This window comes from Tauraco erythrolophus, chromosome 1 (genome assembly GCF_009769465.1).
Source record: "Tauraco erythrolophus isolate bTauEry1 chromosome 1, bTauEry1.pri, whole genome shotgun sequence".
NCBI classification, from domain to species: Eukaryota; Metazoa; Chordata; class Aves; order Musophagiformes; family Musophagidae; genus Tauraco; species Tauraco erythrolophus.
Window position 1 is genome coordinate 40846512 of NC_141465.1, and position 24036 is coordinate 40870547.

At 37.2% G+C, this 24036-nt stretch overlaps 1 protein-coding gene across 1 annotated transcript in view; it reads left to right on the forward strand.

The window, feature by feature from the left end:
• The first annotated feature begins 855 nt into the window (after window positions 1-855).
• Window positions 856-24036, forward strand: part of CFAP47 (cilia and flagella associated protein 47) — a 343401-nt gene continuing 320220 nt past the window's right edge. Inside the window, exons 1-15 of the mRNA XM_086608696.1 lie at window positions 856-1017; window positions 4359-4510; window positions 9314-9429; window positions 11477-11615; window positions 12772-13000; window positions 13595-13755; window positions 14617-14750; window positions 16467-16702; window positions 17396-17588; window positions 19050-19263; window positions 19654-19806; window positions 21191-21380; window positions 21486-21582; window positions 22840-23056; window positions 23729-23973. Coding sequence (XP_086464822.1) covers window positions 856-1017; window positions 4359-4510; window positions 9314-9429; window positions 11477-11615; window positions 12772-13000; window positions 13595-13755; window positions 14617-14750; window positions 16467-16702; window positions 17396-17588; window positions 19050-19263; window positions 19654-19806; window positions 21191-21380; window positions 21486-21582; window positions 22840-23056; window positions 23729-23973 — 2638 coding nt within the window. The remainder of the gene's footprint in view (window positions 1018-4358; window positions 4511-9313; window positions 9430-11476; window positions 11616-12771; window positions 13001-13594; window positions 13756-14616; window positions 14751-16466; window positions 16703-17395; window positions 17589-19049; window positions 19264-19653; window positions 19807-21190; window positions 21381-21485; window positions 21583-22839; window positions 23057-23728; window positions 23974-24036) is intronic.

Consider the following 24036-nt stretch of genomic DNA (forward strand, 5'->3'; position numbering starts at 1 on the left):
CTCAATAAACACATGCAATGAATTATTAGTGTAGTCACTGGCACTGCAGACGCTGAGCTTCCCACCAACAAACGGGCATGTTAGTGCCCTGCTTGGTTCTATGTTGACCACGTCCATGATTAACACGCATGTCCAGAAGAAAAATCAGGTCATTTTTATTTCACTTTAATCCATCTTTACTTTCAGAAACAGGAAGAGCGTCACGATTTTTATCACCCTTCACTGTTCCAGGCCATTGTTGGGGAGGGACTCAGTAGCAGGAAGACACCTCAGGTGGACAGGAGAGACCATGATGGACAAGCCCAGGCCCGAGTCCCACAGCGGGGCATCGATCGCCTCAGGTATGCCTTTACTTGTAAACACAGGCCAAAGGGATGCGGCCATTTTGGTGCACGTCCAAAAAACAGCGGGTCTGTCTGGAGTTTTTATTTCCTTCCAGCTCCTGCCCGACCCAGTGCCCATGGAAGGGTGGCCCTCCACCTGCCCCAACAGCCCTGCCCACCGGAGCGCCCCGCACCGGCCGAGGCGGCAGCGTGTCAGGGCACAGTAGGGCGGATCCAGGCTGCGAGCCTGAAGAGACCACAAGGACAGGCCCCAGCGTCGGGCTAAAATCCCCTTCCTGCGGGCAACGACCCCGCGCGGCCGGGGACGCCCGAGCCCGGCGGCTGCTCCGCGGTCCCCGCCGCGCGCCGCCGGGCCCGGCCGCTCGCCCCGCCCCTGCCGCGTCTCTCCTCTTGCGATTGGCGCGTTTGGAAGCGCCGCGCTTTGGCCTCCAATCAGCGTGCTGCGTCCGTTGCTAAGCGATGGTTTCCGGGCCGCGCTGGCCGCCCGCGCGAGGCGGCGGCGGCGGCGGCCATGGCGGGCCGGTGGCGGGACGTGGCCGGGGTGCGCATTGCCCCGGCCGAGCTGTGCTTCAGGGACGCCGTGCCGGGGGCCCGCTATAGCGCCGCGCTCAGCGTCCAGAACCGGCGGGCGGAGAGGTGTCGCCTCCGGCTGCTGCCGCCGCGCCGGCCCCAGGTGAGGGGCGGCCGGGAGGGAAGAGGCGGGGAGCGTCCGTCGCGCGCCCCCGCGGCCCGAGTGGCGGCGGGTGACGCCGCCGAGGTCCGTCTCTCTCCTCACGTCGGCCGCGGGCTCTGCGTGTGCTTGTGCAGCGCCTCGCACCGCGCCAGCATGGACCCTCGGGGGAACGGCCCGGCCCGGCCCGGCCCGGCCCGCCCTGAGTCCCGTGGGGCTGTATCCCTTCCTCCTGGGCTCGTCCTGAGGAACTGGCACGCACCTCCCTCGCCTCGCGCTTGCCGGGCCCTCCTTGACACGCAGAACATTGCCAGAGGAAAAGCGCATCTCGAGGCCCCGCTTTTGTTTTCGGCAGTTTTGTGGGGGGGCATCTGCCCTCAGGTTTGCCCAGCTGGGTGCGACTTGTGGAAGAGGCTGTTTGGGCAGCTGTAAGTGTTTGTTCGGCTGCCTCAAGTGGAAAATGCTACCATGGGATGCCTGAGCAGCTCATGAGACAGACTGGAATTAGCCAGCGAATTGGAAATTAACTTAAAATAGTTGAATAACTGCGTAAGCTGGAAAGAATAAAGGCAATTATTAGAGCCAAAATTGTCTGAATCGCTGCTTGTGTGACAGTTCTGAAGCAGGCAGCATGTGCTGGTTTCTCTTTTTCTTGTGAGAACATGCAAGTGTCATTTCTATGAGACTTGAAAAATATTCTCATGTAGAGCTTCAAATGAGGCTGCTCATTTGAAGCTTGTAAGTCAGAGTGAAACGAACTCCCATCTTCCCAGTTCTATGTGTTCCTGAGGTCATGAGAGATTTGAAGAGAGCTTCCTTGTTTGTTAAATCCATAGCTTCAAGAGAAGTAGATTAGCTTTCTTATATGTCTTACTACATCAAGTCCCTTGTTGGTAACAAATCCTGCTTAGCTTTGCTGGCTGGCTTTGCACTCTCTAGAAATTTTATCCCTCAAGAAGCCCATGAGTTCTCTGTTATTTCAGGGAGCGTTATGTAGAAATAGATCACTTTGCTATGGTGTGAACAACAAATCTGTGAAGTTTTCCAGATCAGCTGAAGGGCACAACTTTTTAAGTTGTTTTTGCTTGGATTTCCATAGAGCTGATTGATACCTCGTTTCTGTATTGCATTCTTCTAAGTTTTTTGAGTGGAGTAGTCCGTTTGCGGGGCTTGCTTGTGGAGAGCTTTCTCAGAAAAGAAGGTTAATTTACAATCTTTTCTCAAGATAGTATGATTACTATTAATAGCAAATGATTAGTTCTGGAGAAATCATTGCCTAGCCAGACTTTTTGAGGGCAAATGCATCTTTACAATTCTAACCTGTTTAGCCTTTGACTTGTAACCTACGTGGGCTCAGAAAACCCAGCTGCGGTTAGTAGTTTTATGTTGTTCTTCCATCTAACTGGTTTATTATCTGTTAATTACTTCAAAATTGGAATCAAAGGGTTGAACTGGCACTGAGGGTTGAACAGAAGCTGGTGTTGCTTTGTGTTCATGGCAACTTGGACTATGAATAAGTACATTCCAGTGTAGTCATCAAAATGATTGTCAAACAATTGAAGTACCTTGGATAATTTCACTATTTGAGTAGTCAGCCTTTCTGTTTGAGGGCAAGAGTAGCCAAGACTGCGTATGCGTTTTATCTCTCCCTAAAATTTGCTAATTTGCATGATGTATACAGCTTGATTTTTATTACACTGTAACTGAAGAATTTTGCAATGAGCTGGAAAGTGTTGGGAGTGCTTGATTTGGTAGGGCTGGGCTTATTCTGTTTTGTTAGTTTTCATCAGCCTTATCAATTTTTCATGCGCTCCAGAAGTGAAAAGGCAGAGTCAATTTTAGGAAAGAGAAAAGGTTGCTCAATCATAATTTATGAGTTTTTACCTCTGTATCTCGTGCTTTTTGCTGAGTATTTTAGTGCTGTTGCGCATGAGATGACCAATAAGACAGTTAGGGGACAAGATTCCACTTCACATGCTCAGTACCAGAAAGGTCTGTTGTGTTGCCCTTTCTCATTCCCAGACCTTAGGCTGCTATCTGTGATTACATGGCTCTGAAGTGTATGACTCATCTGTAAATTTTCTGAGGCATTACATCCATAGAGTGCAAGAACTGAAAAATAACCTTCCTTGAGCTGTCGTAGTGCATGCCTTTCAAGGAATTTAGCTCACAAAGCAGTGTTCCATAGGTTTCATTAAAATTTCTTAGTACAATATATTAATTTTCCCTGGTATATAATGAATATGCATGGCTGTTTAATTCTCTTTAGAGAAGAGATGAATTTTACACACTTTAAGATTAAAACATGGCTACTGTTTCAAAATCAAGCCTGTAATCACGATGCATATCACATAGCAGATTTCCTTTAGCTGAGTATTTATATATTGCTAGGAAGATTTTAAAGGAATAGAAGGAGATGCTCAGACAATAGAATCAACAAGTAGTAAATGATATGTCTGCGTATTTCAAACGTAAATTAGAACAAAAAAATTAAAGGATACCGAGATGAGTCTCTTTCAGAAATAAACATTAATTAAAACTGACATATAGAGCAGAAGCATTGGGCATAGGGCGATGCGAATTGTAAGGAGACTGAAACACCAGAGAAGCTCTAGGCCTTGCTGTGAGGCTTTCCTAGGAACATGGGGACTGCTGGATTTCCCACAAAGTGCTCATAGGTTACTCATGTACTCTTCAAAGAAAGATGTACAGGGGGTGTTGAATGTAAGCAGGTGTTCTCAGACAACAACAAATCCAGAATTATTTTTTGAGATAGGAAATAGGTGCTTTCTGTCAGCTGCTTCTGTTTGTTTTTTTTTTCTCTCTTTCATTCGACCCCCAAAATTGTAGATGCCATGGGCCTTTCAAGCAGATTTTCAATGTACTTTCTGTTGATGTCAGCTGAATGTTGGTCACACCTACAGAAAACTCGTATGCTGTCTCGTTTTCGTGCTGCTTTGGACTGAGACTTAATCCTTGTTACTTTCTTGGGTATTAGAAAGGTTCTGCATTGAGTAGTAGCTGACTCGGTTTTGTGTTGCTTCAGAAGGTTTATTGCAACAATAGGAAAAGCTAGAGCTCTCTGGGAAAGACAAAATGATATTTTGCCAACCAACTCTTCTGTGTAATTCGATGGATTAATATTCATTCTGTCTTTCTGTTTTACTGTAAAAAGTCTGGACAGTAAATAGGAAGAGAAATTTCATAAATTCCTGTGTATTTTAAAGTTGATTGTGAATTTTAAATCAATCTGCATATTCTTCTGGAAATGAATGACACTTACATGTTTTTTACGCTAGAAATGTTTACAATTTAAAAAATATTTATGTTTTTTTAAATTGCAGTTTAAATTGATTGTGGAAAATCCAGAAAAACCTGTTGTGTCTGGACTTCAAGTTACAGCTATTGTGGAATATTATCCTGAGAGTGAAGAAAATCTTAAAGACAGACTCCTTCTTTTAATAGAAGATGACATAGTTGATATCCCCCTGCTTGGGTATGATGGTCAAAAGTTTATATGCTGCTGTTACTGTTTGCAGTTTAATCTTGTGGAAAGTTTGCTAATACATGTCACATAGGGCTATGTAATTAATCTGTCTATTGCATTGAAAACAAATAGTAAGTTTCCTTAAAAAAGTAAGGTGTTTTTCTTTTTTTAGAGCAATACACAGGTAAGAAGTTAATCGGAGTGATGTCCCTCTAAGATCCTAGAGAAAGTTTGGGTTTTTGTTTTTGCTTTATTCGAAATTGGTTGTGATAAAATTGATAGTTTCTAATTCTGTATCAACATTAAACAAGTTAATATCTACTCTTAATGTCCTCCCTCCTTACTGAACCATTTATATAAAAGATTTTATAGTAATTGTCCAAATTTTCAAAACTGGATTATAGTGAAGCGTATGTTGCCTAATTCTAAAAATATGGTGTATGCTTTAGAATAAGGTCACACATTCAAGGATCATTCTCATCAATCCGTGTGTGATTGTATGTGCCTATCTATGTGTGTGTACATGGATATGTGGCTTATATATTGTGTATAACGTACATATTGTTTCAAAAAAATAAGCTTCTAAATATAGTTTATCAGACTTAGGCCAGGTAGTTATCTGCGGATTAGGGGGAATTGCTCTGGAGTACCTTTCTTTCTTTTGTCTATAAAGAGAAATTAGAATGACAAACTTCTGTTTACAGGTCCAGCTTTTAGATGCCTAAATTAGGACAGATGAATCCCATCAACTAATGTAAATCGTATTTTTTATGAAAATCTTAACATTACAAATTACATCTATAGACAGAAAGGAATTTCCATGGAGGTTATTCAGTATGAGTTGTTTTCAAAAATCAAACAATCCCACAAATGTCCCATGCTAGCCTGAAGTATGTACGGTTTTGCCTTCAGATAAGCAATACTTATTCTGACATTTCATTTACCTCTTATGTAATGATCTTTTTCACTGATTTGCTTTTCCTTGTTTTGTCTTAAAAGTTGTGGGTTTTTTCTATTTTAATGTACTATTGTGAATGTAGGACACAAATAGTGAAGTCTGACATGGGGTTTTCAAGGTGGTGTAAATTTTGTCTCTTTTTAGCAAAAGACTACCATCAGGAGACTTGGAAATAACAATTTCAATTAGTTGTTTTTTCTGTGGTGTTTGTAAACTCTTGTTCTCTTAGAACGCAGTATTAAACAATGCTAGTAGAGCTTTCATAACTTTAGAGAAATTTAAGTAGAAAACTCTAAATGCTTTTCTTTGACTAAAAGACAGGGATGACTTTTCATAAGGTAGTAAAGAACTTAGTAATTCAATGTGATCGTTTTACTATTAAAAATAGCTGTCTCTAAATAATTTCTCCCAACATATATTTTCCTAGAAGAAAAAAGTGATTAGGGAGTACTTTATTTTTTTTTGTTTTTCAATTTTTATTTATTGTTTTTAATTTTTATTTTGCTATTTTTATTTTTTATATTTAGCATTTTTTTTTGAGAATTTTTATTAGGATAGTGTTGTGGAAGTAAGATCACTCAGAATGATAATGCTACTGGTGACTCCTTTCTGGAAAGGACTTGAAGTAGATTGTTAGATATTTCAGATCTTCATGTTTACCTGGCTTTTACAGGGAAAAACATTGACAAACTATAATAATTTTTGTTTGTTTGTTTGTTTGGAAAAAACAAATATACCTTGTGATTCTTTTTTAGTTAGTCTTTTCCCAAATGCATTTTGTCATGCATGTCTGCTGTGCATAGATAGATGATATTCAATTATTGCACTGAAGGATCGCTAAACACATAATACACTTTTCTATACAAACATAGTTTAAGATGCATCATTAACCATTTTGAGGAAATGTATGTGGTGTAGCACTGGTTGAGATATACTAGTCAAAAGATTTTTTTGATAAAAATTACAATGTCACTATGAAATGTCCACAAAAGTGTTGAAGTTGACGGAAGAACATAAAAATATTTTCAAGAAAATGTTTTCAAGAAAATATTTGCAATGTTCTGCTTTGAGAGACAGACACCACTTCCTCCCCCCACCCCCAATTAAATTAATTCTGATGTGATTTTTTCACTTCTTAATTAAAATTTTGCACATTTATTTACATTTTCAACAATGTTATATTACTTCTACTGATGTATCAATAAGTGTAGTAAACACTAGTGCTACTTTTCCTAAAACATCAAGAATTTAAATAAGTGATTTTAAAATTTTTAAGACTATACTTAGATTTACATCAAATTGCTGTATTTTTTTCTGACACACAGACAAAATTTCCTGTCAGTGACAAATTCTGATTTTTGGCCAACTCAAATATAGTGTTCATTTTCATTGTCTCTGCTGAATGTCACTCAGATTGTGTACTGGCAGTACCTTTTAAAAGTTGTACATCTGCAAAACAGAATTAAGTTTTAAAGCATGTGACAGAAAGTTCAGAAAATACATAACTATAATTCAAGATAATACGTTATTGCGTAAGAAATATTTGAAAGTTGCTGATATTATTTGGACTAGCCTCTTTAAATGTCTGCTACTTTTCTCTTCCCTACTAGCTTATTTTTGGCTTCTTTCCTTGAAATTATGTTGTTTTTCAGCTTCTGTTTCTGTATAGAATATACATATGCGATGATATGTACCTATATATATCATTCACTATGAATTTGTAGAAATTAGGAGTCTGCCTGTTTTGTCATAGAATTTTATGGAAAGAAAAGTTCACAAGTGGTTTAGGAAAAAAGTGTGAAAAGATTCCACTGTTTTGCCAACAATTTGTGTGATTCCTTCAATGACATCTACTGTTCATTTTAAGATCATCTTTAGTCTGGGATGAGGTTCACTGAGAGTGTAGGAAAGGTTAATTTCCCGTGTAACATTAAACTGCACTAACACTCCACTTTTTTTTTTAACCATTTATTTGCTAAAAAATGCCACAAAAAGAATTTTGTTTCTATTGTGCTTTAGTGACAGTAATATCGCAGTTGTTTGTTTTGCAAGTAAAATAGCTGTTGCATATTTGCCAGGCTCATGAGACTAGATCCAGTGGCTCATGTGTTTGATGTAAGTTTTGGAGCCAAACAACATTCTTAGCTTAATCTCTACAGCACCATGGGTTTGTGATGTGCTCAGTAATACAAGTGTAATGATTTGATTATGTTAATATTTGATTGCCATATGGAATACTTATATTCAAGGTTTGGGAATGTGTTTCAAATAAACGAGTTGTAGTTGGATTTTTTTGGTTGTGTATTTTTTTTTTTTGTTCCAAAATGATTAACTGAAACTCTGCATCCAAACTGTTGTTTGTTTTTTTTTTTTAATATAATAACTAAGAATTATTTTTTTGTTGTTTACCAAATATTAAGAAAACTTTTGAAATTAGTCATTTCCAGGGATGAATTCCATCTTCATAAAAAAACCCAATCAAACCCAATCCAAACCAGCCAACTGAACTCCAACCTGTATTAAAAAACAAAACCCCAAATTTTTAACTATCTCCCTTTTCACATAGTTCCGTATTTATTAGAAAATCTCCTTGCAGTCAGAATTTATGCTTATTCCTGTCTACTTGGGAAGTTATATATTTGGATTTTGAGGGGAGAGATACTTGTGTTTTGTTTTTTCTAAGCACAGCTTCTTGGAAGAATGTCTGAATCCTTGGAACATGTGAGGGTTTTACAATGTTTTCAAGTGTACTCTAATCTTGACAGATGTTTCATGGTTTGTTTTTTTTTTTTTTAATTGTTTTGTTGGCTTTTTTTTGGCCACATCCTCCTGGTCTAGACCATCTCTTTCAAGAATTTACTTTTTTTTTTTTTGCGTTACAATAAATTATTAAAGAAAATTAAAGCCAGTGTATTAACATTCCCAAGAGCAACTTCTTTTGTTGCGTATCCTGATTCTTTTTTTTTTTTTTTTTCCCCTCCTGTCTCCCTTCCTTCCCCCCACCCCTGCTGCCCCATGTGAGAGATTATATGGGCAGGGTCTCCCTAACTTGGCCTTCTCCATTTAGTCTTCTGTGCTGCATTTAAGGCAGATCTTGAGATGCAGTTGTTCCTGTGTGTTCCTGTTTGTGGTTAAGAGGAGATAGACTGGTGTGCTGATGTAAAATTCCAATTGATTTCAAGCACAGTTTTATGTGACATCAGAGGTATGATTGTGTTAGAAATTGGGACCTTTAAAATCCAAGTTTCCTGGAGCGAGTATGGTCCTCTTGTTATGGCTAAGCAGCACCCAGTACAGTGGTGTCCTCATGCTGGCTGAGGCTCTTAAATAAATAATAGAAATAACTTGTGCCATTATCCACTTCTTTCTGTTATAATAAGTTTTGTGGAAGCCACATAAAATATTTATAAAACAAGACAACTGTAAATTGAAACTGACATGGATGTTTTGTCTCTGCTTTTAGTTCAGCCAGCTGATAATGAAATATGGTGAATGTTAAGTTTGGTCTTAATTTGTGATGCAACTAACTCAAGATAGTTTTATTTAAAGTTCTTTGTACTATAATAATTAAAATTAAATAGAAATGTGTACATTCCATTTGAACTAATTTTTAAAGCTTTATTGTTTTGAAGATATCGTAGTTAGTCATTAAAGTAAACAGCTTGATAGATAGCTGGATCTTTTTACATCTTTCCTGCGTGTGCTGTGCTGTTGAAGAGAGTTGCATAAACATTGGTAGAAGAACTAGAAGAAAAGGAGAACTGTCTTCCACTGGAGCGCTTAATCAAACCTGTTTAAAAATGCAAAGGTATTTTCAAGTTTTCAGAAAATATAACCATGTCTTTTCTCTGCAGATTAATTCCGTGCTGTTACCTGGAAATTGAGTCAGAGATTAATTTTGGTGAAGTGATTGCAAACAGTAAAATAATTAGTAAAGAGATTAGTATTATTAACCATGGATCGGCTTCAGGTAAATATTTAGTATGCATAAATTAAACAAATATATTATTTTCTTGGAAAAATGTAGTTTTATACAAGTTAACGCTTCAGTGGCCAAGTAGAAATTAACTGAAGTTCTGGGTTATGCAGATTATGAGTATTGCAGCTAAAAGTTCTATAAATGACCCATTGCTTTGGTAGGCAGTTCTATGTTTCCGCTTAGGGAAGGAGAATGAATTTAAAACTTTGCAAATTTTAGGAGTTCTCTACTTTTGAGTCTCATCTGAAAGCGGTAGAAATAACAGCTGCTCACTGGCTTACTATGCCCAACATAAATAGTAGCAAATCACATCTGCTCTTGCTTTGTTGTCTTTGTGATTCTGCGATCCCAATAGCTGTCTATTAAACAAACAACTACGAACTCCTTGTACTTTCGGAGCTCAGTTCCTCTAGGATGGGAATTGAACTGTGTTTGTTACCAGAAGATAATGAGAGGTCTTTTATCGTGCTGTAGTAGCTTTTGAAATCATACAGCTTTCAAAACGTGCACATCCTTGAACTTCTGTGAGGGACCCTTCCAAGGAGTGTAAGAAACGTGGAGAATGGAGTGTGAGAATTATAATCCAAGTAACCTATTTGACTGCCTGTGCCACTGGACAAAGCTGCAGACACCTTTCTGCAGAAGTAGGGTGGCAACTATGCGGAGTTTCAAACAACAAATTTAAAGCAGTTAATTATTTTTGTTCCTCACTGGTATAGCTGTTTATTATATCACAAGGTATCTTTATCAGCATTAGTCCGAGATTGTGTGAACATTTGCTTCATAGATTTCCATGAGAAATGTTGTACCAACAGAAAATACATGATTGTAGAAACGCAGATATGGGTTGCAGTATTTAAAAAAAAAAAAAAATCAAATGACTGTCCAGTTAGAAAAGAATTTATTACATTTTTAAAATTTTTTTCCAAAAAGCAAAGGAAAAAAAAGCCAGCTCAACTTAAAGATGCAACATGTAGTTTATATAATCAGCTCTTATATATGCTAACTTCTTTCTTTGAGGAATGATGATTAAATAAAGAAAATGACATAACCTACATTACATAAGCATCTACAACTATTTTGCATGATGTGCAGTTTTTCACGTTGTGTAGAAACTTTCTAGTTATAAACTCTGTTGCATGATGCATGCAGGCTGCACGATGGAGTTCTGCAGGATTGGACACAAGCAACATTAGACTGAAAGCGATTGTTGATGAAGAATGTGTTGAGAGCAGACGAAGGAAGAGCTGCTGAATCTGTTTCTGTAGGCTGTAAATCATAGCACAGCAGATTGCACTAACAGGCAGCGCGTAAACTGAATCAGCAGGAAGTGCTGTATGCTGGCCTGTGGCTCAAGGATTGTGTCCCGCTTGTCATCCCATGCACAAAATGGGATGTTCTTTGTTCCTGCTTCCGATCTCTTATCAGAGATTATCTATTGCCTGAGGTCAAACCGTGCATTTTCCCTACAAGATTTGAAACAATTTCTTGCTATCTGTGATGGAAAGACAGATATTTAGTACTGCTGGTTAAATACAGCAGTATTTAAAAGTATTTTTGCATTTAAAAAATATTTTTATAACCTAGAAATAGTCAGTGTTCTCTTCTGCAATAAATTCTGCTGTGTACGTACCAAACATGAAAACTATTGTTACCTTCAATATACGCTTGACTTTCTGGCTACGCAAGCTGCCTGGAGCTGTATATAAAATACCCCATAACTTGCAAAATGTTACTTACAGCTGTGTTATGATACAGTAAATTCTGTTTGGAATGTACCTTTTCTGCTACGATCACAACTTGTGAAGTGATGCTAGACATATGTGTGTAATATTTAAAGAAACCCTGGAAATAATGATTTACTCTTTGTTAGAAATAGTTTTGAAAAAGATTAACTCCATGTTTCCTGTTTCCCTAGCACAATGTACTGCTTGTAAATATCTGCATTATGTGTTTTGTAATTCCAAATGAGTAATATAAGAATATAAATCTAGAACTTTGTTATGTAACATTCTGTTTATTATTCTGTTTCTTTTAGGTACATTTAAAATATCATATGATGGGGTTGTCCTGCTTAACATAGAACCTGCCAGTGGAGTTGTAGAGCCGAAATCTAAAAAGACAGTTAAAGTGGATATCTGCACGGATGTACCTAGAATCATCAGAGAAGTGATAAAGTGAGTGTATGACTGAAGAAATCCAGCTCTATAAATTACATTTTTATCTGTTGTTAATTCTAGTCTTTATTAAGAATGTTTATCTAAAAAAGTTAAACTCCTAGAGGTCAGTTGCTGTCTTCCACGTTTATTTTTATTAAATTAATTTGATGATTATATTGTCTCCACAGAACAGTGATGCATGAATTGTGTACCTGGCTGTGTTATTAAAGGTCTCTTATAAGTTGTAATGATATGAAATATTTGCACATCTCTCAGTGCAAACTAACCAGGAGCTTTTGTAACTTTCACCTTTCCACGCATCCTGTGGTCCTTACTTTTTTTAGCTTCTGTAACTTTACTGTTTTTCTTTTGGTTCTATGTGTTTCAGGAGTCTCAGGAGCATTATGATGTCCTTTGGTGTATCTTCTCCCAAATCCCTTGTGTTATAGATGTCACTGTTCAAAACAAAAATTTTTTTCAATTATTGTTTTTTTCAGCTCAGAGGCTATTCATATGAATAGTTGATTTTATTAGAACTTAAAGTTATATTACTAAATTTGATTCTTTTGTATACCAAGAACAAATATGCTCTGTTCCAGTAGAATTCTAACAAAGATTTGTATAATGTCTATATGGTCCTTTGGTGTTTTGTGATTTCACCAAGATCAAGCATTCGTGCAGGAATGGCAGCAGTTCTTTCATGCTTATTCAGATGAACTTCTAGCTCCAGTTGCCTAAGAAAAAATGACTAAGTATATGCCAAAATTGGTATCTAGATACACTGCTCTTACTTCTGAGAATCTTTGTATCATATGTGGACATACCTGCTTATTTTTGAGATGTCATTCCTATTGCGTCAAACATTAAAAAAGGAGAAAATCTCAAAAAGCTCCCCAAAACTCCACCATGTAATGTGGAATTCTTTCTGATTGGTAATATTCCTGTTAGGTGTCACATTGTCGAGTATAATCTCTCTTTTTTTTGTGTTTCTCTCTTTTTTTTGTGTTTCTCCCTTCTGCCCTTCTGCCTGCGCTGGCTTAGTTGATCTATGAAAAGCCAATGATTTAAATGCTCTGATTTGGTTCAGTTTTGCATAGGCTATCATATAAACCAAACGGATTATTTCTAACGCTTTTCTACATTACCTATTGCTGCTTGCTCCTCTTACTGACAGAGCAGAGCTGGAAGGTCGTGGTTGCACTGAAGTACAGATCAAAGCTGTTGTGGTTGAACAAGTTCTTAAAGTTCTAGGAGTCTCTTCTGGAAATGTATTGGAATGTATTAACTTTGGACCAGTTTACTTTGGGTCTTCAAAGACTGAACAAATACATTTGTACAATGAAAGTCCGGAGTACGTGGACTGGGTAGCAGTACTGGAAGACAATGCTATTGGAGGAGAGATGGTAAGAAATTATTCTGGTTTTTATTTTAGTTGAAAACTTGTTTGTAGTGTTTACTATGTCATGCTATTTCCTGATTAATAGATTTTCTGAAACTTCTGTCCAAGCAACAAGTTTTTTACTATAATTTAACTTTGAAGTTAAGTTTTTCAGATGTTTCTATTTCACTATGTGACATCTTAACCTTAATAATGTTAAGTATGTTTTTTTGTTTTGTTTTGTTGGTTTTATTTGAGCAGTTTTGCTTGACCTACTGGATTTCTTGTCATTTAGTAGGACTTATCAAAATATATTTTGGTATTCTAAGATGTTAAGCACTTGTGATTTCACGTCTTTTTCTTGGACAGTGAAATCATCTGAATGAGCATCAACTTTAAAAAAGGGAATTCAAAACATTGACATGAGATTGATGTTTAAAAATTGATTAATTAGCCATGTGATATGTAACTATGTCAGTGCTATTACTTACATTATGTTTTTCTACTTATCGTGAAAGATATGAAAATATATGTGCAGGGGGGAAAAAACCCAAACAAACCAAACACAAAAGGGGAAGCAGAACAAGTTAAACTATTCCATGTTTTGATTATTTTTTAGGGGACAGATCTTCAGAGGAGTGCAGATGCTGTTTTACAAGACTTAAGTCTCAAAAACAGAACAAGAGATGTAGATGTTTCCACCTTGATCTTGTGCATTCCCAATCAAGGAACCTTGCTGCCTTATGAGAAATCTTTGGTTACATTGTGCTTTAGTCCAAAGTGAGTGAGTGATCTGAATTAGACACACACACAAGTTGATTAGTCTAAAAGTATTCTGTAGAGAGCTGTGCTAGAGAAAATATTTGAAGTTAATGGTCCTGCAAATATTTTTCTGCATGACTTCTTATGTATTTATGTGTGTTAATGAAAGTGCTTGGCGTGATATTACAAATGAGAAAGCAAAGTCTGACGTGGCTATCTAGTATATTAAGGATGTATTTGAACCAAGAATTGGTTAAGCTTGTTTTGCAAGAATGAGAATTTTTTTAGGTTTTGCCAAGGGAACTAATTGCAGATCCCATTAAATATGTTGAATCTCCAGAGATTATTCAGAGAGTCCTACAGTGTCAAATTAAGTGCCTTTTTAATGACTGTGGATTTATTTCATAAAGATAGAGTATATGTGTGGCATTGTGAAAGAATATATATATTTCATCACCAAGAGACTGAAACATTTTTGGAGAGCTTTCATTCCATTAAAAGAAAAGAAAAAAAACTAAGCATAACATTTCTTTTTTGGATAAGGAAAAGAAAAAGAAAATGCGCTCTTGCCATTATCCCTTGCTTAAACTCTAATTTTATTATGCATGTAATATTAGTTTAGAAAACTGTTGGACACTGTGAAAAGGTATCAAATGACTAGTATAACAATCATACAGATAATGTTGAGCTTAAATTTGTTATTGTTCCATTTTCTGAAAGGAAGTATAAAGATCATTGGTTCAAGCTGTAATCAACAGCAAAAAAGCTAGACTGGATGATGAAAAATAAGCCTTGATTTTTTTTTTTTTTTGTGAATTGGGGTTTGGTGGTTTTGGGTTTTTATTGTCATCTTGTAATTAGAGATTGTGACTCTTACAGAAAATTTAAAAGGGACGTCGGAGTGAATGACTCATCACTGAAACAAGATTACGTCCTGTTTCTGAGATTTGAAGCTGTTGGAAATAAAGGTGGCGATCTGCGGGCCTTCAGTGATGGTGCCACAGCAATCACAAGTATGTTATAAAAAACATATAGTCATGTGCTGGGTTTGTGTGGAGGGGTTCTGGTGGTGGGAAGGGGGATACACCCCCTGTGACTTCCTGGGCTTCCAGACCGGGTCAGACCCGTCTCTGGCCAGGTCAGAACCGCCATCCCCTCAGGCCAGGGTAGAGCCATCAGCACCTCTGCGAATTGCCCTATTTAAGCTGGGGACAAAGGAGCTGGATGGTGCTTCATGCTCTGGACCTGGAGTGTGGAGAGGGGGAGGCGGCGGCTGCCCGCGCCAGGCTGGCACCACCAGCTGGAGATGGCCGTGGTGATGCCGCGTGGAGAACTCGGGAGCACCCCATGCCGGAGTGCCTGCTGGGCCAAGTGCATCCGGAGAGGGCTGAGATGGGAGAGAAACGGCCACACAGACACCGGGTCAGTGAGATGGAGTGGGAGGAGGTGTGCTGCAGCTGAGTTTCCCCTGCAACTGGCGGTGAGACGGCAGGCGGCCCCCCTGCAGCCAGGACAGACTTGGTGGATCAGAGACCCACTCGCAGCCCGTGGAGAAGCCCATGTTGGAGAAAAAGATGCCTGAGCCTGAGAGATGTCGTGGAGAATGGGACACATGACAAAAGTAGAGACGCATCTAGAGTTTGTGGGACGACCCACACTGGAGCGAGTGGCAACAACTCCCTAAGAATCCGTGACTGTGATAAAAGCCCACTCCAGAGCAATCCAATGGGTAAGGATTGCATCCTGCAGGAAGGACTCATGTTGGAAGCCTGTGGACTGCCTCATGAATAGGGGATCCACCGGAGCAAGGGAAAAGGGTGTAAGGACTCCTCCTCCTTTAAGAAAGGAGCGACAGTAACAGCACGGAATGAACTGACCTGCATTCCCCCATTCCCTGTCCCCCTACGCCGCTGGGGAAGGAGGTGTTGTTTTTAAGATCTGGCCTTGTTTTCTCTCTAACCTCTCAAGAAACTGTTAATGAATTGAATTGTTTTGTCCTCAAGCCGAGTCTGTTTTGCCCATGGCCATGGTTGGTGGGTGCTCCCTCTGCTCTTGTCTCGACCATCAGTCCTTTTATTACATTTTTCTCCTCTCCACCTCACTGAGAGGAGGAGTGAGAGAGTGGCCTCGCGGTAGCTGAGCTGCCAGCTGGGCTAAACCACGACAAGTCACTGTCAGAAATGTATATATGGATGATAGAACAGTCTATCTTGACTATTTTTTTTTTTTAATTTCTTCATTTTCTTAGGTGTTTTATGGGAAACCTGTGTTTAGTTTGTTTATATCAAGACACATAAATTACTGTAACTTACATCTTTAATGCTTTAGCACCTAAAACTCTGAGCAGTGAGTAGAAAGGAGGGAATCATATGTGTCATGAATACATCTGTTGGTAGTGAACACCTAGAACTTAATTATGAATGTAACTATTTGGAGGACATAAAAAAAACCCCAGCCATTTGCAAGTCACCAGCACTTTGTTAATACCAGTTTTGTGCATTTTCAAGTGAATATTTGATCACCCTCAAATTCCTTAATAAGGGAATATGTTATCTAACAGTCATTATAAATAAGCATTTCTGTGTTAAGTTTATAGAAAACTGCATTATAAACCATACTGTATTACGGTATTATTTTGTTTTTGCAACCATACAACTACAGTATGATGTCTCTGTAAGCTAATAAGTGTATGAGTTTTTTTGTTTGTTTTTTGTATTTGTCTAATGCAGTGAATCATCCTCATCACATGGCGTTAGCTTTGACTGGTTCTGGACTTCCTGTGATGTTAACTTTTAATCCAGGACCAGTTATTAAGTTTATGGACTGTTTCCAGGGTGAACAAACACAAGTTCTGTGCACACTGAAAAATGAATCTGAGTCCCTTCCAGTAACATTCAGCTTCCGCAAGACTGCTCACTTTAATATTTCTCCTGAGAAAGGAAAAATTAAAAAAAAATCTGCAAAGGTAACTACTTCTTTGTTTTAGATTGTATAGATATGCAGATTACTTTATAGTGGTCAGCAGTGGAATTTCTTGAAAGTAAACCAGAACAATTTCATTTCAGTAGCCATTACATTTAATATCAACAAAATATATAATTTTTTTTCTCCTAATATAGTCTTTTAATGCTCTTTCCTGTGCTCCAGGAAGCAACAAGTGTTATTTTAAATTCAGAAAAAATTTGTAGTACTAAAGAAACTTTACATAGGTTTTTCCTGGATTTAAATTTTTTTGTTTTACTGACTTGAGAAGATTGATTTATACTCAAACTTTTGCAGGATCCTTTTAATTTCTTTCAGTAAATCACAAATACTATGGTAACATAACATATCTTTTAATGGAAGAAGCTTTGCCAAATTTAAGTCAAATATGGAGACATTTATAATTTCACAAACCTGTATCTTGAGGCACAAGAGAGAACAATTTGTCCCAGAAATGAGCAAGTTAGACTTTGTGGTGTTCTAATGTGTAGCAGTTTTATGTTTCCTTATATTGCTAATTTATGTGTGGCAATTGGCATATTTTAAAATCTTTGTTTTGAACACCGATCTTAGAAGTAAGTGTGGAGAGAAGTGACTCAATTAAACAGAGAATTACACAAAACTTTTCTCTTTGCTTTTCTGCCTCACATATGTCATAATGACTTTTCTTTTCCAGGATGTGGTATTTTCATTTTCTCCACATCAAATAGGAACATTTAAAGTGAAGCAAGTTGTTGATATCATTGGTACAGGACTAGAGGAAAATAATTTACAGGTTTTGAAGACAAAATCCATTCACCAAATATATTTGAGCTTTGTTGGTGTGTGCAAATCTAAACGAAAAAACATTATATTCAAAATTAATCCTGGTAAGGTCCTAAAAAGATAAATGACAAGTGATATAATGTTTTAAAAGTACATTTTTAACAATTTAAAAGAGATTTCTTTACTACTTTAGTTTGTTTTTAAAAAATAATCTCTTTGGGAGTTGAGGGAATGCTCAGTTGTATGATATATACCCAAGAGAGTATAAAACAATGGCTAAAATAATAGTAAACCCCACCTCATGTTTTAATGAAAATTGAGCTATTAAAGCATAATTTTTCGTCGTATAATTATTTAACTTTTATAAATCAGAAAATGAAGGCTTCAGGTTTTGGCAGCGATACTGTTATGTAGTGCGATTATGTTTCAGTTGTAAGTAAAGGGATGATGGGTAAAGCAGAGGAGAAGTTAGGAAAGATAACAGGGTATTCTTTATAGGTCGAAAGTTACTACTGCCAGGTGAATTTGCCAGTTAATACTGCCTGCTACCTGTCCTACATCCATTGATTCTTCTCATCCCATGAAGCCTATGCCAGCATAAAGAATCTTTCAGGATATGCAATAGTCTTTAATTTGCTCCTCATGTTGCTATGTCCCACAACCAACCACTTTACAGTAGATTTGACTAGACCTGTCACTGGGTTTTAAAACCAGTCACGGGAAATGTAGCTTTTTCTAGCATCAAATCTGCTGTCGCACGTGTAGGTAGTGCCAGTGGAACACGGCTGCCCTGCACAGTGGTGCGTCTGGGTTCTGTGTGTAGGTGAGGAGGGGAGTTTGAACACTCCTGCACTGGCTGCAGCCCGCTTGAAGATGTACTCACTAATGAAAACTAGGAAGGCAATACCCGTTTTTTTCAGAGAGCATTGTGGGGAAGTAAAAAGAGGAAGTAAACCCAATATGTTTGGTTTAATGTATCAGGGTTTTTTTGCAGATGAGGGGGGAGAGGCAGTGGAAAAATGGGTTTACTTATTTATAGTGCTGTTTTAAACATGTATCTTTATGTAGGAGAGGTGAGCAAACACATGGCCTAGTTTCTCTCAGAATTGCTTCTCCTTAATGTATATGTCCTTTTCTAAAACTAGAGTGAAAAAGATCTGAGTTCTTTCTAGTTGTGATCACTTGGAGATTCTTTGTCAAAAATATGTCTGTGTTTGCAGCCCTTAAGACAAGCTTTAGGACACTGTGGACAATGTTGTGACAGAGGCAGCTCTGAGTGTTCGGTCACAGGCACGTGCAAGACAAAGTGTCGCAGCTGGATGTAGTAGTAGTGGTTTGGGCTCTAGAAATTTTTGTCTGTAATCTAGGCCAGGGAAAGTGGTTGGCTGTTAGTATGGCCTGAATGCCTTTTTCCCTCTTGTCTGAGGAAAACATAATGGAATGGGTGACTGATTGTTGGGCTGCTGGGGGGACCAGTATAAATTGAGAAATATTTTTATAATACTTTGAATTTTGTTTACAAAGTGTTAGTATAAATGTATGTAATGTGTTATTTGAATTTTAAGGTATAACACCAATGATTTCCAATGCAACTGGACAGTTTGTAGCTGATGGCACAGGACAGTGCACTGATACAGCACCTGTGGCAATACTTAAATCAACAAAAACACAAATTCATACTCACTGGATAAACAGGAATTGCAAGGATGATGCACTTGTAGCTTTTCCTAATGACCGTGCAGCCAGCATTAGGCCTAGTGAATGGAGCAAAAAGTACAGGTAAAAATTATGCACATATAATGTTTAAAACTACACATTTCTGTATACTGTATAGTAGATCAAGATTGTTAACTCATATGACAGTTTACTTTTCTTCCTCCCCTAGACTGAAAGTTCTTTAAAATTCATTGCTTTCTACTTAACCTTGAGCCTCATGCACATAAATTTCTTGAGTTGCTTTTCTTACACGAAACTACAAATGTAGTTATTACAGTTTCAATATTTCATTTTTACGGTTCCCTTTACAAGGTCAAATAGTAATAATCAGCTGTGATAAAAAGAATGTTTGCAATGAAATATATATGTAGCAAAATTGATGTTTTTCTTTCTAACAAAATCCAGAATCATTTTACACACTTAGTGAAACTACAATTCTCTTTAAATATTTAGGACTATTTTCACAAAGACAGAGAGATACAATTATGTAGATCCAGAGTATTCTTACACTGACTGTGAACGACTGTCAAAAGAAGCACATAAGGAATACTACACAGACTTCATTTCTAGTTTAAGACAGCGTCGTTTACAGAAAGATGCCGCTAGGTAAGGCTTTGTTTAAAGGATAAATAAATACTTTAGGCTCGTATGAAAAATAGATGTATATATGTGCAGAATTAACTTAGTGGCACTGATCACATACCTAAATTTGTCCCATGCTGAAATGCTTATGATCTTGGGACCTTCATTTATAATGCATTCAAACCCTGTTTTGTTCAAATGTTCATTTAGACACTTAGAGATCATTTCCAGGGTAAAACGTAGGGACAGAGGCATGTAACTTAAAATAAGATGCCAAGCTTTAAGAAGAGTTGGTTATGGTTAAAAGGAAAAACATAAAATTTATTGTGTTGGATTCCCTTTTCTTTTTATTTAATAAATTGTACGTATTTCCAACTAGTTTGTCTAGCTCACTCAAAATGATGGATTCAGTATGTAAATTATGATATAATTTGTGGAATGAAGCAGATAAAAGGATTCTTACTTCATGAATTTGTGTATTTGGTTGGTATGCTGTGGAGCAAAATTATGGAAATGTAGAACTGTCAGCTTTGCTACTTTAAAAAGTTTTATTTAAAACAAAACAAAACAAAACAACCTGTAAAGCCTCTAAAGCAACAGAAGTAATACCTCAAATGTTAAGTTTGCACGACTCATTATTTAAAAATTAATCATGCCGGTGGATTATTCTTGTAATCTCAGTTTACCCTGCTCTGTGTATATACATCATGATTCAAACAAGGCCTGCAGCGTCTTATTTTATTTTTATGCATGCATATGATGTATGGTTTTATTGAGAGGAACTGATGTTTTGTAGTGGGCGAACTGTTGTTTGCATATATTCAAGGTATATATTTGCATGAGAAGCAAGAACAGAAAGGAAAATTTCAGATGAATTTCACTGTTACTGTCTAACATAGTAATACTTTTTCTGAACACTTGATATGAAACATCTGTGTAAGATCTCTGGAAGTTTCAAATCTCTTGGTTGTGGGTGAAATTGATTGATTGGATTTTGAAAAATTTGATTGCTCTGAAAATTAGACCGTAAGTGATCCAGTTCAGACATATACAATTAAAGGATCCTTTGTAATCTTGGCATTTGCGAACTTTTAAGTGCTTGACTTTACAACTTACATTGTTCTTTAAGAGGTATTTTAGATATGAGATAATATTTATATTTTGGTAGCCATAATGCTTGCACCCTATTCAGCTAAGCAACTGCCACAAATGTGTAATAGATGTTAATCCTTGCCTAAAGAATACAACAAAAGGCTTTTCATTTTCTGTACTTGAGTTTTGTTTAATAATGAAACACGCCTACTTAAAGTATTATTTGTAATGTTCAAAAATCTTAAACAGTTTAATGTGTAGATGGAATGTTCAAACTTCTAAATTTCCATATTCTTTTTTTTCCCCTCCCTTATAGGCAGTTTCATATTTATAATAATTCTGTGAACATCGGCCTAAAACCAGCTGAAGGGCTTAGGTCACCAGAGATCTCAATCACAGATTTGCACAAGGAGAAGCTACGGTTCAAAACGCTTCCTTTAGATGAGAATTGCCTATTAACTAGTCGAAAGTTGGCAGCAATTGGTTCTAAATCTTCAATCAAAGAAGTAAGTTAAGTGCTCGAGTAGTAATGTAAGTATAATGTGTTTACCATATCAAAAGGCATAAGAACTTTGATCCTGCTCTGAGAAGATGTCTTGTGCTCATCACAGATTTGGAGCGGGCTTAGTGCCATACCATCTTCTACGCAAGAGAAGGAAGATTGTAATCTAACTTTGACATCCAAGCAGCTTCATCAAATACTCATTGGTAAGATTTTTAATTTGGTTACTAAATTCACACAGTTGTTGTAAAAGCTTTTATTTATATTAACACAATTTATATTCATAATTGTTCCCCGTAAATAGAAAATAGCTTAATTTGGTGGCAGCTTGATATCTAGAGTAGTTTTTAACTAAAGCTTCATACTCCTCAGAAAATACTGAGGTATAATTAGGTATGAACATGCAAAAGGAGAGCTTCCTTCAAAGAGTGCCCATGCTATAGCCTGTTATAGAAAAATCAATGCAGCACAGTGGGAAGGTTGCACATACCCTTATGCTTTGTTATTGGACAGTATCTGGATCAGCATTAACATAAGCAAGATTCATGGGAGTGTTCAGAAAGTTTCTGGGAATTAACAGTGAACAGTGATACCCCAAAAAAGTAAAACTTCTTCAGGATCCTCCTTCAAAATAATTTCTGTGGAGTGCTCTGTGATGGGGAGTAACACCTTCTAAAGTCTATGAGGGACACCTGTCTTAACAACACTTCATACCAAAACTGATCTATTTTAAGCTCAATTTTTCTTCAGTAAAATTATTTAGCAGCAAAGTGAAAATTGTCAGTACTTTCTGGGCTTTTTTTTTATTTTCAATGAAGCCAGAACTTGCATAGTGTGTCTCTGTATACTGGTACACTAGGGAAAAGGTAGCATAAACATAAACATATGAAACATAAACATACTGATTGACAAAGTACCAAGAGTTTTGTAAGATGTTTGATTGGTGCCGTGAACACTAAAATTTGCAGACCAGCATGAAAGCTGGTGATAGCAGTAAATGTAGTAGTGAGATAGTTCTGTCACCATCCAATTACATGTGTTATTAAACCAAATGATTACACATCAGGGAGCAAATAAACAGGTTAAATATATAAACTCTCAGTGAATTACTGGTTGTCTAGCCATATAAATATATGAATAATAAAAAGTATGTATGATTATTAATAATGCCTTTAGTAATTAGGACATTGCTTTTGCTGTTTTAATAACTGGCTAACACAGACAGAATTAATAAATAAATGTTGGTGCTGGCTTTTGAGTTGTACTGCTGAAAACATTCAGAGAACATGAATTGTATTTAGTTCCAAATTTTAGTGTGAATTTGTTCTGCTACAGGATTGTTCTATTTGACTAATTCTGTAATTTGAGGAACTAAAATGTTTTGATCATAATGTTTTAGTAGTTATGCTTCCTTACAACTTTTACTTTTTAATGTCAAAGATCTTATTTCTCATATATTACAGGTCCTTCCACTATGGATTTTGGTGATGTTTGTGTGCGTTCTACAACAGCCAGAAAACTGCATATCATCAATAACTTGTTAGTTCATATATGGATACAAATAGAGATGGAAATGGATGAATTACAGCAGTCGGGTCCATTGTCTCAGGTGGTGCCTCCTCTTACAAAGACTCATATTCCAATTGTATTTGAGACAAACACTCTTGGAATCTTTAAAAGGTATGGCTTCTTATATTTGTCTTGTTTTACATATTTTCTTTGCAGTAGGAGAATAGAAAAATCACATGGCTGGTTTAAACAGTGTAGTTATGGTGAGTGTTGATATTGTACACTCATTTGTGGTATTGCAATAATTAATCCATTTTTTGCTGCAAAATTTTTGCTAGTGTAGTAATGTTTCATAGGATTTAAAAAAAACCAACAAACTGTCCTGTCAAAAGCCCATGTAGCCACAGGTATATCAGGGAAAAAAGTTTGCTATTACAGTGTATTTGTTAGGAGAAATTTTGTGGAAAATACTGTGCTCTTTCCGGCATAGTGTTGCATCACTGCATCTATGCTCAGTTCTTTTAATGCATCTCATGGGTAAATTTATAGGCAAACTGTTTTCCAGCCTTCTGGTGTGGAGATGGAACTCTCATTTTACTAATGCTGTTAAAATGACTGTATGAGGTTGATCGTCCTTTGGGATGATCTTCACGTTTGACATGATTTAAGTCGTATGCAAAACAATTACAAACTGATTTCTCATGTCTGTCTTAACTGTGTGTTCACACTCAGTTATTTTGTTCAGATTTTCTTGCTAATGATTATGTTTCCCATAAATTTTACTCTGACTACAACATAATAAATACATAAAAATATTGAGAAATATATGTTTTTATATTACAGATCTTTCACTTACACAATAAACAACCAACACCTTGGGCATGTGCTCGTAGTTGCAAAAGCAGTGTCTGTTGAACTGGAGCTATCTGCAAGGGAACTGATTTTATATCCTATTCCTGGCTATCTAGCAAAGACAGAATTTAGAACAACTGTCAGGGTATACAATCCCAGGAACCATCCTGCTGGGTTTTCTTGGAAGCCTGTAATTACAGATAGAGGAACTGCATTTTCTATACACCCAGCCAAAGGTATACTATGCGAGTACAGTATGTGTGTGTGCACTTATCTTAGATGTCAATAATGTTAAGTAA